At 39.7% G+C, this 15,477-nt stretch overlaps 1 protein-coding gene across 1 annotated transcript in view; it reads right to left on the bottom strand.

Moving 5' to 3' along the window:
- The window catches only part of LOC104409093 (CWF19-like protein 2), a gene marked incomplete at its 3' end in the record, with an annotated part of 39,832 nt that extends 33,714 nt beyond the window's left edge, over nucleotides 1–6,118 (bottom strand). The window contains exons 1-4 of the mRNA XM_010018880.1: nucleotides 6,005–6,118; nucleotides 3,989–4,096; nucleotides 1,613–1,732; nucleotides 14–107 (exon numbers count right to left, since the gene is read on the bottom strand). Coding sequence (XP_010017182.1) covers nucleotides 14–107; nucleotides 1,613–1,720 — 202 coding nt within the window. The remainder of the gene's footprint in view (nucleotides 1–13; nucleotides 108–1,612; nucleotides 1,733–3,988; nucleotides 4,097–6,004) is intronic.
- Between the last annotated feature and the right edge of the window lie 9,359 nt (nucleotides 6,119–15,477).

Genomic DNA, 15,477 nt, shown 5'->3' on the forward strand with positions numbered 1-15,477 from the left:
AGTTGCTGTTTACCTTTCTTAACTGAAGCTGTTTCATCCTTCTCCGGTGGCAAACCTGTACCACCGTCTTTCCAATAGGGATTGAGCTCTCTCTCAGATAGCATGGCCTAAACCAGAAATAATTTTAATAGCATGTAGTTTGTATTTTCTAGAATATTTGATAAATATTTGTGAGAGACAGTGTGGGAATAGAACAGCTTACTCATAACTTGTGCTATCTGAAGTCAGGTAGAAATAAACATAACTCTCCATCCTGAATCAAAGCTCTCAAACATGTCCTTAGTTAGCACCCTTAATACACAGAAGCAGTTTTACTGTTTGACTGCACTGCCAGGGTAGCACTTGTATCTGAAGCACCGCTGTTATGGGGGCTCTTGCTTTTACCTCAGTTACTGCTTTTCACCCTCAAACAAGATTGCTTATTGTGATTCTGTCAACTGATTTATCTGGAACCAGGCAAAGAAGTCCACTGAAGAAAAGGCAGTGGATTATGATTAGGCATTCCAGCACTAAATTCTGAATTTGTCTATGGTCTATCTTCAATTCATCACCACCACTGGCATGCTGCATGCATTTGTTCTACACATTGTTCTGGGTATCAAAAAAAGGACAGACATTCTGGTGTAGAAAGCACAAAAGTATAAACCTGCATGGTGTAGAAGTAGTTGGGTGGGAGAGTCTATATAAATCGTATTCTTCCATGATGAAAAATACATATAAATTGTCATTAATCATATAATACGTGCTGACATTTTTGTGATTTAAGATCTCCACATTTTAAATTATCCTTCAACAATTCAGAAAAAGTGCTCAGCAAAAAATTATGTGGGGAAAAAAAACCACATAGATTAATCCCTTCTCAAAAGACAATAACCAAAGTGCTGCATACTACAAAAGAACAGCACACCAAGTCAATCTGGTTCCTAGCCACAACACAACTAACTGGATAACCTAAGAGTAACAAATGGCCTACTATAAGATGTGAGGACAATTAACTATTAGATAGTGATCAGCAACTATGTTTTCAGATTAGACTGCACTGCATTTAAGGAGCTGAATGAACAAATGAAGCAGCCAGTAACTGTATGTAAACAGAACTAATTTAATGACAGCAACCCCTTCCCCATCCAGACCCTGATCCCCCTACGTGTTCATGTGCAACTGCAGCATGAAAGGCACAGCAACTGCTCTGAATTCTTTCTTCAGCAAAAAAAAAGTCTCAGCACCCTACACTTTAACACACTAACTTAGGTAAGCTTTATCACACAAAAGAATGGTGCTCCTTCCACACACAACATGGGGATAAGGCCGGACCAACAGTCTGTCACTAAGTAAAACATCCCAGAAGCCCTTCAGATATTACAGCACTTAGTACTAACCCAGGAGATAGTTCAAAGGCTTTTCTCCACAAGATAAGCCTGCTATATGAACCCCTCCCATCCCAAACAGAACAAATAACTGACCGATTCAATTAAAAATCACTATTACACAATGCATCAGGCATTCGTTTAAAAACTATGCAGACTTACATATTTGAACCAATTCATTGGTTCTTTCATCACACACAATTTAGTAAGATGCATAAAAAAGTTGCTCTATTAATTCCTCCTACCTGCTCAAGCTCTTGAGCTTTCTGCCGTTCCAAGATTTGTTCTTTGTGTCGTTCACCTCTGACAGCTGCTGATGATGTGGTTTTCAACAACATGAAGTCTAAATTCATCCATTCTTCTCTCTTTAAAATAAACACAAAGAATCAGTGTTCATACTTCTAACAAAAATGTGGCTTCAGTACAAATCAAACCAGGGCAACTACTGACAAATGTTACTTACGATAAACAGCACAGATTTTACAAACATATACGAAATGCTTCAATGAAAAGAAAACATGATTTTAAGAAGCTAAATCTTTCAATTTTTTAATATTCATTTACACAAATTTCACAAATGTCTTTCTGTGATTTGAAATACACCTTCACAATGAATTTAAGACACTAGTAAACAAGCAAACCATATAAAAACTTATTATTTGCTTAAACAAATGCTACATCTAGACCAATTCTTTTTCATCTTGCTAATTCTGAGTTCATGACCTCTTCCACCTTTTCGGGTATATACAATATCTACAATCAGTAACTGAGCATAGTTCATACCTTGGATATCTAGACACTAACTGCACCCTCAAATTAAACAATTACACATCTAAATTCTGTGAACTGTACCCACATTAACAGGCAGAAAACTGCATTTACAAAACCAAGGATATTTTAAAAATGAGGGCTCCTCTCTAAATAAAAGCAACATATTCCTATAAATAAAAGCTTAGATATGCCTATTTGGAACAATTCAGTGGATAGTAAAGCAAGCAAAATGGCAAGATTGCACCTATTTTGAAATATGTCCTTGCAGAAGAGTCTTTGTATCTTCGGCAGTGTTCAAGTCTCAGTTGTCAATCCAAACAGATGTTCTACGTCACACTTTCTCTGTTATTTAAAAATTTTATTAGGCAATACATCAGAGAGTTTCAGATGTGAAACACATCATTCCACTTCTCAGATGTCCTCTAAGAAAGAGAAGGAACTGAAAAATAATCTGTCTTCAAGTGATTCCATAGTGTCTATACCCACATTAGCAAGCACCATGTATCAACAGAACTGGATGTGCATGGCACCTCGAGGTCATCTGGCCAACCTCTCCTGCTCAAGCAGGGCCACCTAGAGACAGTTGCCCAGCACCATGACCAGAGAGCTTATAAAAATACCCAGGGATGGAGATTCTACAACGTCTCCTGGCAATCTGTGCTAGTGCCACAGTAAAAAACTGTTTCCTGTTCAGAAACTCCTGAGTTTCTGCCCATTGCCTCTGGTCTTGTCACTGGGCACCAGTGAAAAGAGCCTGGCTGTGACTTCGGTGTAGGCCTCACATCTGCAATCTGGGGGTGGGGGGTGGGGGTGGTGGTTGTGTCTCTCTCTTTTACTTTTTTCAGTAATCATTTTGGACTAGTCTGAATCTGGTCCTGTGGAGCACCTTAGGTGCGCTTTGAGAATGTATCTTCTAATTTAGTTTAATCCAGCAGAAAATGGATTTACATGCTCCAAGACTTCTTCATAATGTGAGCCAAAATACAAAAAGTAGGAGTGACCAGGATATTCCTTTCAAAAGTAAACTCTTTATCCAGAAATAGAAAAGCCCAAGGCATACTTTATACAAGAAATGTTTAGATAAAATTGTTTTTGTAGTATAAATTATCATGACATACAGAAGGATCTGTATTTCACTACTTTAGACTTTTCCAAGAAGATAGATATGATTCAGAGATACTTTTTTTTTCTCTTAACAAGTTGCACAAATTCAGAATCAGAAACGAGGAGTTTTTTCAGGAGTGGAATTAGACATGAAATTAAAAGTCATAATTTCCACACAACTGAGAATGTCGTGATATGTGACTACATTTATGTTACTAAAATCACAGCACTTCATTTCAGAATTACTCCATTTTCCAGAATAAACACTGCTTACTGGGCACAGAAATCACCTAGGAAGATCAAAAGAAGCATTGATTCCATCAATATTGTTGCTGAAAAGTTCTACACGTCTCTTCCTTGTACCTGTTAAAGCATCACAGAAGCAAAAATTCATTCAACTGCAGAACAGCCACTGAAATTTTGCAGAAAAAGCAAAGTGCTACTCAAGGTCTTTAAGTGGACCTCTTCAAGAAAATCAAGCTAAGTTGCTAGAGCCTCAAAACATGATGAAAGGCGTTGGTGCAAGGCAACTTTAAGTGCAGTTAAATACTTAGGTAGAGAGTTAAATACTGAGGTAGAGAAGTCATCCAATAAATGAAATGTAACATTACCTAGGCTAAACAAAGACATTTGTCTGTAAAATAGGTTTTGTTCAACAGATTGCAAAAGAGCTGCCAAGAAACCTAAGCACGTTTCATGATCAGTCATGCTGAATTTATTTCTGGAGTACTTATCAGACTGCTCACCTGCAGGGAAGGTTCATTCACAGCATCTGATTGCTTGTTGACCTTCCAAGCCTTTTCTGTGTTACATGGCTGTGACACATTTGACTCAACCCATTCAATTGAAGAATCCTAAAAATAGAGTTAAATGGAAAGAATAATAACATCTTAACATACTATTATATGTTGATAAAATGCAATACTTACCAAGTATATTGATAATCGATATTGATCCTGATTAGCATTACTTTTATAATACTGTTTATTATTTAGAAATACTGATAACTCTGGGGCTCCCAGCATAAGAAGGACGTGGACCTGTTGTAGCGAGTCCAGAGGAGGGCCACAAAGATGATCCCAGGGCTGGAACACCTCTGCTACGGAGACAGGCCAAGAGAGTTGGGCTTGTTCAGCCTGGAGAAGGGAAGGCTCCGGGGAGACCTTAAGAGCAGCTTCCAGTACCTAAAGGGGCCTGGAGAAAGTACCTAAAGAAAGGTGGAGAGGGGCTTTTTATACGGACAAGAAGAAATGGCTTTAAACTGAAAAAGGGTAAATTCAGATTAGATATAAGGAAGAAATTCTTCACTATGAGGGTGGTGAGATACTGGAACAGGTTGCCCCGAAAAGTTGTGGCTGCCCCGTCCCTGGAAATGTTCAAGACCCGTTTGGACAGGGCTTGGTGCAACCTGGTCTAGTGGAAGGAGCCCTTGTCTGTGGGAGGTGGGGATCAAACTACATGATCTCTAATGTTCCTTCCAACCAAAGCCATTCTATGATTCTATTATAATTAAAATAGAATATTGATATTCCCATAGGAGATTGTTTCTTCATGATCAAAACATTCCACCGTGTATCACAGTATGTAACACTAGTTTATACTGACAGTTTATTCGTATAACACTGCTAAAGTTAAAACTGTCAGAACAAAAATAAAACCTAAACTAATTGTTTTCATGGCATTACAAAAAACCCCAAAATTTTAAAAATCTAAATTCATTACAAAGTATATTTTACATTAAAATGGCAAATTCATAACAGTACAATATAAAGCACTATACATGCTATCTCCTATTTTCATATCTAACTTCCTACGCTTGCAAACTGCACTGAGATTTTACCCTTGAAGCGAATAGGACTCCATTGAACAGAGTTTCTTTGCTATTCACATGAACCTGTCATGGGAATAACAGACTTTGGATTGAAGGTATCAGCCAGTGACAGCCTAGAACTCTCTGATGTGATCTGAGGGATTTTGATGACTTTGATGGGAAATGTGGGACATTTGTGCCTTAGGTTACTTCCCACACTGAAAAGCATAGTTAACCTCTGAGACCAGTCCCTAGAAAATAAATCTCATCATACTGCACGTTCCTTCACTCAATAAAAGAGACTGTCTGAAAAGAGAAAATAAAATGAATAAAATAAAATAATAAAAAAAAAATGCTACTTGACTTGCACAGAAATACTGGGAGGGTGTTTTACACAATGCTGCCAGAAAGCAGCATCCAGATTTCTAACGCAGTCTCTATACTGTTTTGCCAGAATGCCTCTCCATGTGAAGGCATCTGTTTACAGATTCAAATGCACAAGTTTGAGCCTTCCTTCAGACCCATATACAACTCCCATGTTGTTGGGCGTTTCCATGGAAAAAGGCAGCAGTAACTCATGCTTAAAACTGAAGTCAAATGTTTGCAGTTTTAGACACCTCATTCTGCCATATACTACTGATTACAAGGAACCCGTGAATTTTTCCACTCTAACCTAGAATGAGGATTTTTTTCAATTTCTTGCTGCTGAAAACTATAAATTCCTTAGATCCTAATGCAAGTATTCAGTATTATCAAATTCACAAGCACTTACATAACAGCAACTTCTAAATTGATTAATTAGTACATTAAAAAGCCAAACTTTACCACTATTTTTCCCAAAAGAAGATTGTAAGAATGAGGCGTACTTTTACTAACCATGTGTACCCACAGGGACTAAAATACTACAGGTTTTAAAAATGTTGTTTGAAGTATTTTAAAGTGTCTTTCTTACCGAAGAACTATCGAGTAAGTCATCCTTCTTTTCAGATTTTTCTTTCTTATTTTTCTTCTTTTCTTTCTTAGCTTTTTTTGAATGCTTATCCTTTTTCTTCTTTTTCTGCACAGAATGTTCCTACAAGTAAATATTTGTAAATGAGTAAACCACCCACATGAAACAAAAACAGATTGCCCAGAGAAGCTGTGGCTGCCCCATCCCTGGCAGTGTCCAAGGCCAGGTTGGACAGGGCTTGGAGCAACCTGGTCTAGTGGAAGGTCTCCCTGCCTGTGGCAGGGGGTTGGAACTAGATGATCTTCAATGTCCCTTCCAGCCCAAATGATTCATCCTAAACAAGACTGACATGAAGACATTAAACTTCTGGTCTTCATTCTGAGAAGTCTTCTGTTCTTATAACCCTTGTGAAATGCATATGATACAATATAGTGGAGTTCTGATTTTCTGTTTGAGAAAATTCTCCAGGCAATTACTCCACTGCAAAGCACAGCTCACTATCTCTTAATTTGAGAAGTCAGCAAACCTACCTTAGTACACATTCAACTTTGAAAATATCTCAGCCAGGAGCAAAACTTGGAACTAAAGAATTCCATACAAATACTCTCAAGAAGTGTGCAAGTATAAAACAATTAGCATTTGGGGCTGCAGAATGTTCTTTCCTTTCTAGTTATGGAACTAATGACTAGAAATACTTTTGCTACTACTTCTGAAAAAAATAATGTTCACTGTAGAGAATTTCAATTCCTGAAAAGGATTTTTATAAACCACGTAACAAACTTTTCATCCTCTGAAGCTCCCTCAATCACCTTCAGCAGAAACATGACTTTCCCAAGCAATTTTAATGCTTAAATATAACTTGCCGTTAGAAAACTCTTTATCCCAAAGCGCAATAATCACCACACCTGATTAAGCAGGGGAAAAGTTACTTTTTATTACTACAACCCTAACTGTGTGTTTGGTAAGTCTTGCAAGTTCGAGCTTGCTTTTGGTTTTTGTTTGTGGTACTGTTTGGATTTCTTTAATAACTAAAGTCAGAGCAACAACTAAAGGCAGAGTCTGGTTTTCACCCTCCAAGTCCAAGTTTTACCAGAAAGTATGTTCAATCATAAGCCAAGAGATCACACACAAATTTAAAAAGACTGATATTTAAAACAAAAAAGTCTGTGGAGATTAGACAACCAGTTGAAGTCTTTCCTCCTGGTCAGCTACTAGCTCTCTGTAATAAACTCTAGATACAAGCCTGTGCACTGCACAAGACAGTTGCATCCCTGCCACAGGCCAGTTTTCCCTTTTTGATACAGCCAAGAAGGAAATCTGCAGCTTTTGTATCAGTAGAAAACAAGGCTTGCAGGAGGTTGACCAGTACACTGTTAGGGCTCAATGAACAGCAATACATGCTAAAAAATAAGATTAAACATTTAAAAAAACCCAACTATCCCCAAACAAAGCACCCTTTTAAGCCTTCATCATCTACTTTCTCAGAAGCCTCAGGTGATAAACTAATGCACTGAAATGCAAGCAAGGCTGCTACCCAGATGTCTTCATTTTAAAAGAAGGGACTTAGGAAGAGGGGAGAAAAAATATTCACACGTCCAAGAAAAAAAAAACCACCCAAAAGTTTTAGCTCAAAAACGAGGCCAAGACAGGGACTTCCATCTCTAGAATTAAGCTGAGTGTCTACAAGGGTGAATACTAAATCTTAACATTCAAAACGCAGGGATTAAGAAAGAATGAGTTAAGAGTGCATTGGGACATTTATTCCAGTAACAATTTTCCAGTTTATAAATAAACAGCACAACAAAAGAATAAGTAGGATCTTAATTCAGCAAGTGAAATAGTGGTTGATCATAACACAGGGTCACCAAACCATCCAGGATTCCAAAAAATACAGGTGTTTTCTGCTACCTCCCCATGATCCAGAGAGCTCACTGGCTAGCCCTGGCCACCCTAACACATCTATCCATCTGGAACAACACCCTTGAAAGCTCACGTGGAAATCACTGACTGATATTTTCTGGTCTAGTCCATACAGTTGACAATGGCCCTTCTGTCTTAAAAAATACATTCATGTGACTAAAACAGGGTAACTAAGCATGCCATATTCATGCTCAAGTGAAGGGTCATAACCTCAGCTGTGCAACTCACAAAATGCCTACAAGCCACACATACACAAAACCTAAGCTTATAAATGGACAGAGATGAAACAGTGGAGATAAAGGGAACTTGAATATAGTTCTAGATGGGAAGACACAACAAAAACAGACTCCAAACTTGTTTGCTCCACAACTAAACATAAAGCACATTGCCAGAAGTTACACTGCGTAAAGGACAGGTTTTCTGCATACTCCATTTCACTTCTGGTTAAGAAAGATTTGCAGCTGGAGCAAACAGTTCCCTTCCACCCCTTCAGTAGTTCCTGGGTATATACATCTATTAACACTTCAAATAAAGGCCAGTCAAGCTCAGCTTGGCAACATGTCTACAACTGATCTGCTCTTTGCCTGTCTAGGAAGATCTAGGCTCTTATCCTTCTCTATAATAACAGGTATATTTTTTAAAAATTACTATTTCCTTCCTGTTACCAAAGTAACAAATCTATGTTGCATAAAATGAAATTAACATTATCAATCGTTCTGTGCTATGAAGGCCAACTCTCATAGTTTCACATCTCTCAACGCACAGGAGTTTAAGCATTTAATTCACATTAAGGTTCATTAACACTTTATGTTACCACAAAAATATCCCATAAGCTGCTCCACGGCTACCTGGCACTGAAGCGCAGGGCTCCATTCCCACAGCTCTCCTCTCCACACTCCCCCTCCTGTGTTCCCACCACCTTCCCTGCACAGGACTGTCAATGCATTCTGGCCTCAGGGGAAGCCACTTCAAGGACACAGTGAATCCACCAACAGTAGGGTGCAGCTTCCTGCAGATCAAGCTTTCAAGCTGTCCCTCTGGTAAGGTCATCAAGGTTGACAGTTTAAACACACGGATGAAGGGAGAAAAAGTGCACTTCGGGGAGGAAGAAGCGTAGGGAAAAAACTCGTTCTGGCAACAGCTTTCTGTTAGACAAATTCAGAAGACCTAACACCTGATGTCATTCAGACATCAACAGAAGGCACTCAAAATTTAAACAATGAACTTTACTTTCTAATTTCAGGACCACTTCCCATCCTATCATACAATTCATTCTACTCATTTACCAGTTCAGCTACCAGAAAGGTTGCTGTGGCCTGTATCACCCTCCCAGCTTCCATCACCCCAAAGCTCAGGGCCAGGAGCCCTGGTTACGTGAGTGCTTACCCTCAAGGAACCTCATCATACACCAATTCTTTGCGTAACACACTTATTTTTGTGAACGTTTAGACTATTTTTCTACCCTCAATATTACCATTATTGTTACATCCATAAAGGACAGCACTGGAAACACAAGTAATGACTTAGCTTCCACCCTAATCGTAACAGAGTTCTGCCTGTACCCCACCTCCTTCAGACACATACCATGTCATAGCACAGATGGAAGAATTCAAAATTGAATTAGTAGGGGTTACTTTTAATAGAAAACATTCATGTCTAGGAAAAGGCACACATCTGTGCACTTAGCAAAACACCCAGGAAATTATTTTCTAATTCTGAACTTGCAAACTAAAACAGTAGTGTCATGAACTACCACACTCATCAAAACAAGATGCTATTTCTGGAGCTTAATAGCAATTTGCATATCAACACTTAATTATTTGATTACTGATCATTATCATAAACATTACCAGCTGCTGGGTTCTACCAGTGCAGTTGGGAGAACAAACAACACAAATAAAAGAATACGTTCGCAAAATTTAAAGGAGAAATCTCAATCAACAAGTTGGGCGGTATTTTGGTTCCTCAGAAGTGCAAGACCGTAACTGGCAAAAAACATGAAATAGTAAGTAAAAAGAAGCAACTTCTGTTCAGCTTGTTTTAAAAGTAAAACGTATTAAAAGAAATTATTCTATAACTGTTTCAAAATCTACAATATATTTAATCTCTTGATTATTGTGGGTATGGAATCTGCAAGAGCAATCTAATAGGTTCTTCTACCAAGCTTGGTGATTTGGTAAGAATTACTTCTGAAGAGTTAGTGAAGGTTCCCTCAGACTTCTCACTGTCCTAACTATCAAGGACACAGTTAAAGAGGTCCCTTTTATCTTATACCACAAATATACACTGTGTTGAACAGAAGACAGATTAATGATTTCCAATATTTTGTAACAAAGAGATCCTTAAGGTGAGTTGGTTGAACATCTCATCTTTCCAGAAATACAACTGCAGAAGTCAGTTTTCTGCTAACTTCTCAGATTATCAAAGCAAAGACCTATGCAGCTTCCCAAGTATCTCTCCCAAATCAAAAAGCAAGAGCTTCCAAGATCGCCTGTACCAAGTAACTGCCTTGACTACGTTAGCCACATATGAAAAGTCCCTGCACATCTCTTTTTTTGCCTTTGGGAGCAAGATGATAAAAAGGCAGAGATAAAGCTTTGCAGTAGTTTTCTCCAAGTTCTCCCAGTTCCACCACTATAGCAGCAGGCAGTCTAACCATAATCAAAGTAACCTAAGTAAAGCAGAGAAAGTCAATGCACTTAAGACATTAACCCTTTCTCACTTACTGCTATTAGTGATAATATACATATTTTAACGAACAAATTAACAACTTTAGGAGTTCATAAACTTCAGAAATAGTCCATTTTCTTCAAATGAGGACTAGTTTTCCTTCCCCAGGAAGAAGTAGAGAAGAAAAACCCCCTACCAACTCATTTGCAACTTTCTTCCTGCATAAAACTTCAGGAAGAGCAAGAAGGGATAGGACAAGAGGAAATGGCTTTAAACGAGAAGAGGGGAGATTCAGATTAGATATTAGGATTAATTTCTTCCCTGTGAGGGTGCTGAGGCACCGGCACAGGGTGCCCAGAGAAGCTGTGGCTGCCCCATCCCTGGCAGTGTTCAAGGCCAGGTTGGACACAGGGGCTTGGAGCAACCTGCTCTAGTGGAAGGCACCCCTGCCCACGGCAGGGGGTTGGAACTGGGTGATCTTTAACGTCCCTTCCAACCCAAACCATTCTATGATTCTATGATACAGGGACAAAGCACCCCTAATGGTTAAATCCTGTAGAAAACCATGTCGTTGCCTCAAGATCCTTTCCAACACTCCAGAAAAAAAATGGACTTGTAAAACCATAGTACCTAATATTTCACAAATTGTACTCCATCACACTTCCTTGTATTGAATTTCTCAGTGCTCTGTCATTCTCAGAACTGAGAATCTACACTAGTATCCCAACTGAAAGAAGTTCAGTAAGATTCAGAGAAGCTGATGAAAGTGGATACAGGGTTAAACCCTGTAAAGTGAGACATCTCCATAATATGCTTGTATCCTGCAGCAATTTGATGCTCAGCAGCTTTTCAAACAGTACATTTTAACATATATTTTTTCCTTTTAGCCTATTTTTGTCTGGATAAACGTGAAGTGTCAGTATTTGCAACATGTTGTACAATGGGTTTAAACTTAAACAGGGGAACTTTAGGTTAGATATAAGGAAGAAGTTCTTCACAGTGAGGGTGGTGAGGCACTGGAACAGGTTGCCCAAGGAAGTTGTGAATGCTCCAACCCTGGAGGTGTTCAAGGCCAGGCTGGACAGAGCCTTGGGCAACACAGTTTAGTGCGAGGTGTCCCTGCTCATGGCAGGGGGGTTGGAACTAGATGATCTTAAGGTCCTTTCCAACCCTAACTATTCTATGATTCTATGATTCTAAGTTCTCTGTGCATCATCTCAAAGTGCATTTCTTTTATCTGCTCTAAGCTGGCTACCTGCAAATTTCTTAGTATGATCTAGGTCTTGGGTTGAAAGAGACAGGAGACAGCAATTCTCTATTCCCTTCTCCAAAACACTTATGATTTTACACCACTCTCTCATATTAATTTTTTTCAGCCTATTTTTCCCCATCTTAAAACCTTCAATCTCCTTGGACAGTCTGCACCAAGATCATCTCTGACACCTTTCTTCCTGCCTTCTCATGACTGTTCTGTTCCCCTAGTGATGCTGGGACATGGACTGCATATGCTATTTGATATTATGCAGAAATCAGTAATATGTCTGTGTAACCATTTCCTTTGTTCTTTGTTCCTTTCCCAGTAACTTCTAACACTTGATTAGCTTTTGTCTGAGCAATGATGTAGCATTTTTATGCAGCTATTTACTCCCCAGGTCTTAGCCTTGAGGGGTAAAAGTCAACTCTGAGCCTACTGCTGTATACAGAAAATTAGGGCTGCCTTCCTCCAGAAAATTAGGCTTATGTATTTGGTTTTATTTAGTATCACACAAAAGTTGCAGATATGGTTTTAAAATTTCCATCTAGGAGTAATTTGTAATCATGCCATTTTAAAAATATGCTGAACAATACAATGATGGTCTGATTGTTAAAAAAAAAAAAAAAACACAAAATTCAGCACAGATCCTGTATACACTGTAATCAAGCACATCCCATCGATTAAAAAAAAAAAAAAAAAAAAAAAAAGAAACAAATAAACCATACCATACCAGATTTAGTTTCATCCTAACACCTCCAAACCAGTTTTGCTAATATTCTTCAACAAGGCTGATGAGCAGCATCTAAACCTTCAAGAACGCATTAACACTGAAAGTTCAGGTCCTAAGAAGCTACATTACCATCAAAGACCTCTTGAGACATAACCTAACAGGAAGAAGTGTAGCCCCCACACTCAAGATATCATGCTTTCTAGTAGCAACTCAACTCTGCCAACACCAGCCTTCACCCCTTTTCCCCGCACACCCTCTGTATGAGTAAGTGCCCTCATCCCCAGTTTCAACCTTCTGTCTGGGAATACCTTTGGCTCATTGTTGCAGTGTTTCTCCAACTCTACTGCCACCATATCTCTTTTCTCAGCTTTATTGTGTCCCCAAATTGAGGCTTACCTAAACACGATGAGAGGTTAAATGCAAATTGATTGCCTTTTCCACAGATTGCAGCATATTTTATACCACAATCCTGCTACTATTAAACCATCACAAAAGTGTTTAATGCTACATTTCTTACTGCAAATTAACAGCATTTTACAGATATTAAGAAAAAAAAAACCCCACAGATATTTGGGAAGAGGAAGTTATACCAAAATTTGTAAATAAAATCCTCAAAAGCCACTTTTATTTTATGTTATGCTGTTCATCCAAATACAAGCAAATAAGAAGAGAGGAAAACAGTTATTTAATAAACTACTCAAGTCCTGACACTGTAAAAAGCTTTTACAAAAAGCGACCATTTATCAATGCTTTTACTCAGGCTGTCAAAAGTGGGGATCCCAGGGATCCATACTGGGCCCCACACTGCTCAACATCTTCCTAAACGATCTGGATGATGGGACTGAAAGCAGCCTTGCCAAGTTTGCTGATGACACCAAAGTGTGTGGTAAGGTGGATACGTGAGAAGGGTGAGACACCTTACAGAGACATTGATAGAGACTGAAGAGTGGGCTAGCAAGAGCAGTACAAAGTTTAACAAAGATAAGTGCAGGGTCCTGCACCTTGGAAGATGTAACCCAAGAGGCCAGTACAGGTTCAGATCTGTGTGGCTGGGAAGCAGCCTTGCTGAAAGGTGGACAAGCTGTGCAGGGGTCAGCAGCACACTGCTGCAGCAACAGAAGCAAATCCAACCCTGAGTTTCATCTGCAGGGGCATCACTAGCAGATAAGAGATGTGAACGCCCCGCTCTGGTCAGTGCTTGTCAGGCCTTGCCTGGAGTACTGTGTCCAGTGCTGGTCCCCACTACTGAAGAAAGACTTAGGCAGGCTAGTTCTGAGTCCAAAGCAGAGCCATGACAATCATCGAGGGGCTGGAGAACCTGCCCTCTGAGGAAAGGTTGAAAGAGATAGGTCTTCTCTCCGTGAACAAGAGGCATCTAAGGCGGGTGACCTCATCACAGTATTCCAGTACTTAAAGGGCACCTATAAATAGGAAGGAGGCTCTCTCTTCACAAGGAGGAAGCCACATAGAGACAACAAGGATTGGAATCCCCATCACTGGACATTTTCAAGACGTGACTGAACAGAGCACCAGATAATCTCACCTAGGCTCCCTTTCCCACAGTGTTGGACCAGGTGATCCTCAAAGGTCCTTCCAACCAGGGCTGTGTTCTGTGATTCTAAGAGAGTGGCAATGCCCCAGATAGTCTGCTGTACAAACGGCACCAACTGACAAGAAAAGGTAAAGTAGGATAATGGTGTCCTACCCAAGTTTTGCTTCCAGTTAAGAGTATTTTCTGAACATCCAAGAAACTGAGCAAAGGAGTGCTCTTAAATGTATCATTCAGCAGTTCAAATAGAGGAAAAGACATCTTAACAACAACAACAAACTTTTGCAAGGTAGTATGATTTACTAAGTTAACGGAACTTCCCTCCATCTGCTTGTCAAAAACAGGGAAGCAGGAAGCACACAGTCCAGCAGGATCACCCCCACACATCTGAAGTCACTGAAGAGAACTTCTGTTGCAGGCAAACGGTTCTACAATTGTGCAATCCTCTCTCTGTCTTCCTACATTGTTTTGAGAAAAACCATCAATACCATGTAAGCTTCAGACTATTCAGGCCATTTTGCCTTTACTTTTTTTCTGAAAATACCTTTGCCCAGTAAGATTTGGTTGCTGCTTACTTTGGCCTTCTTCTCTCAAAACACCATCAGCACAACCTCATACTTTTTCCCTAGCCTGTCCTTCTTTTACACTTTCTTTCCATACGGTTCCACTCCTTAAACTTCAAAACAAGTCACACCAGCTAACTGATGTGCCATTTCCTATTTTATCGTTCATTTTACATACGAGTTATAACAAGAATCAGCAGCTCACTGCACAAGTACCAAACACAGCATACGGGACAATGCACTGGGGTTAGCAGAAATCTCCAAGTCACCATCTCTCTACCACCAAAGCACCTTTCAGTGAGGGCATCTCAATTCTTGTCTAACTCTACAGCAGCATATAACCAAGCAAGTAACATTCTGCTCCACAAAACCAGGCTGTTCAATTCTGTTCCGAGTTATTACTATTCCATGACCGAAGTGCTGTAATGGAGGGATACTGACTCTTTAGAAAAAACAGGCCTGGAAAACAAGGAGGACGACTTGTTTTTACACTTCATTTAAGGAAAGGCTGAGAGCTTGGGCTGTTCAGCCTAGAGCAGAGAACGCTGGGTGGCGGGGATGGGGACATCAATGCATACAAATATTTCAAGAGGTGTAAGGAAGATCGACCCTGGCTCCTTCCTGAGGCGCAAGCACAGAAATACATAGTAAGCGGAACACCACGCGGATCAGCACCACTACAAGTGGCAAAACGCAGGAACTCGGGTGCATGTCACCCAAAACTAAGTTCCCGTTGCTCTCTGCAGCCCGCGGTACCGCAGCCCAGCTCCGCTGCGGCAGAAGGGGCTC

The sequence above is a fragment of the Nestor notabilis genome, unplaced genomic scaffold (assembly GCF_000696875.1).
Source record: "Nestor notabilis isolate BGI_N333 unplaced genomic scaffold, ASM69687v1 scaffold1957, whole genome shotgun sequence".
Classification (NCBI taxonomy): domain Eukaryota; kingdom Metazoa; phylum Chordata; class Aves; order Psittaciformes; family Psittacidae; genus Nestor; species Nestor notabilis.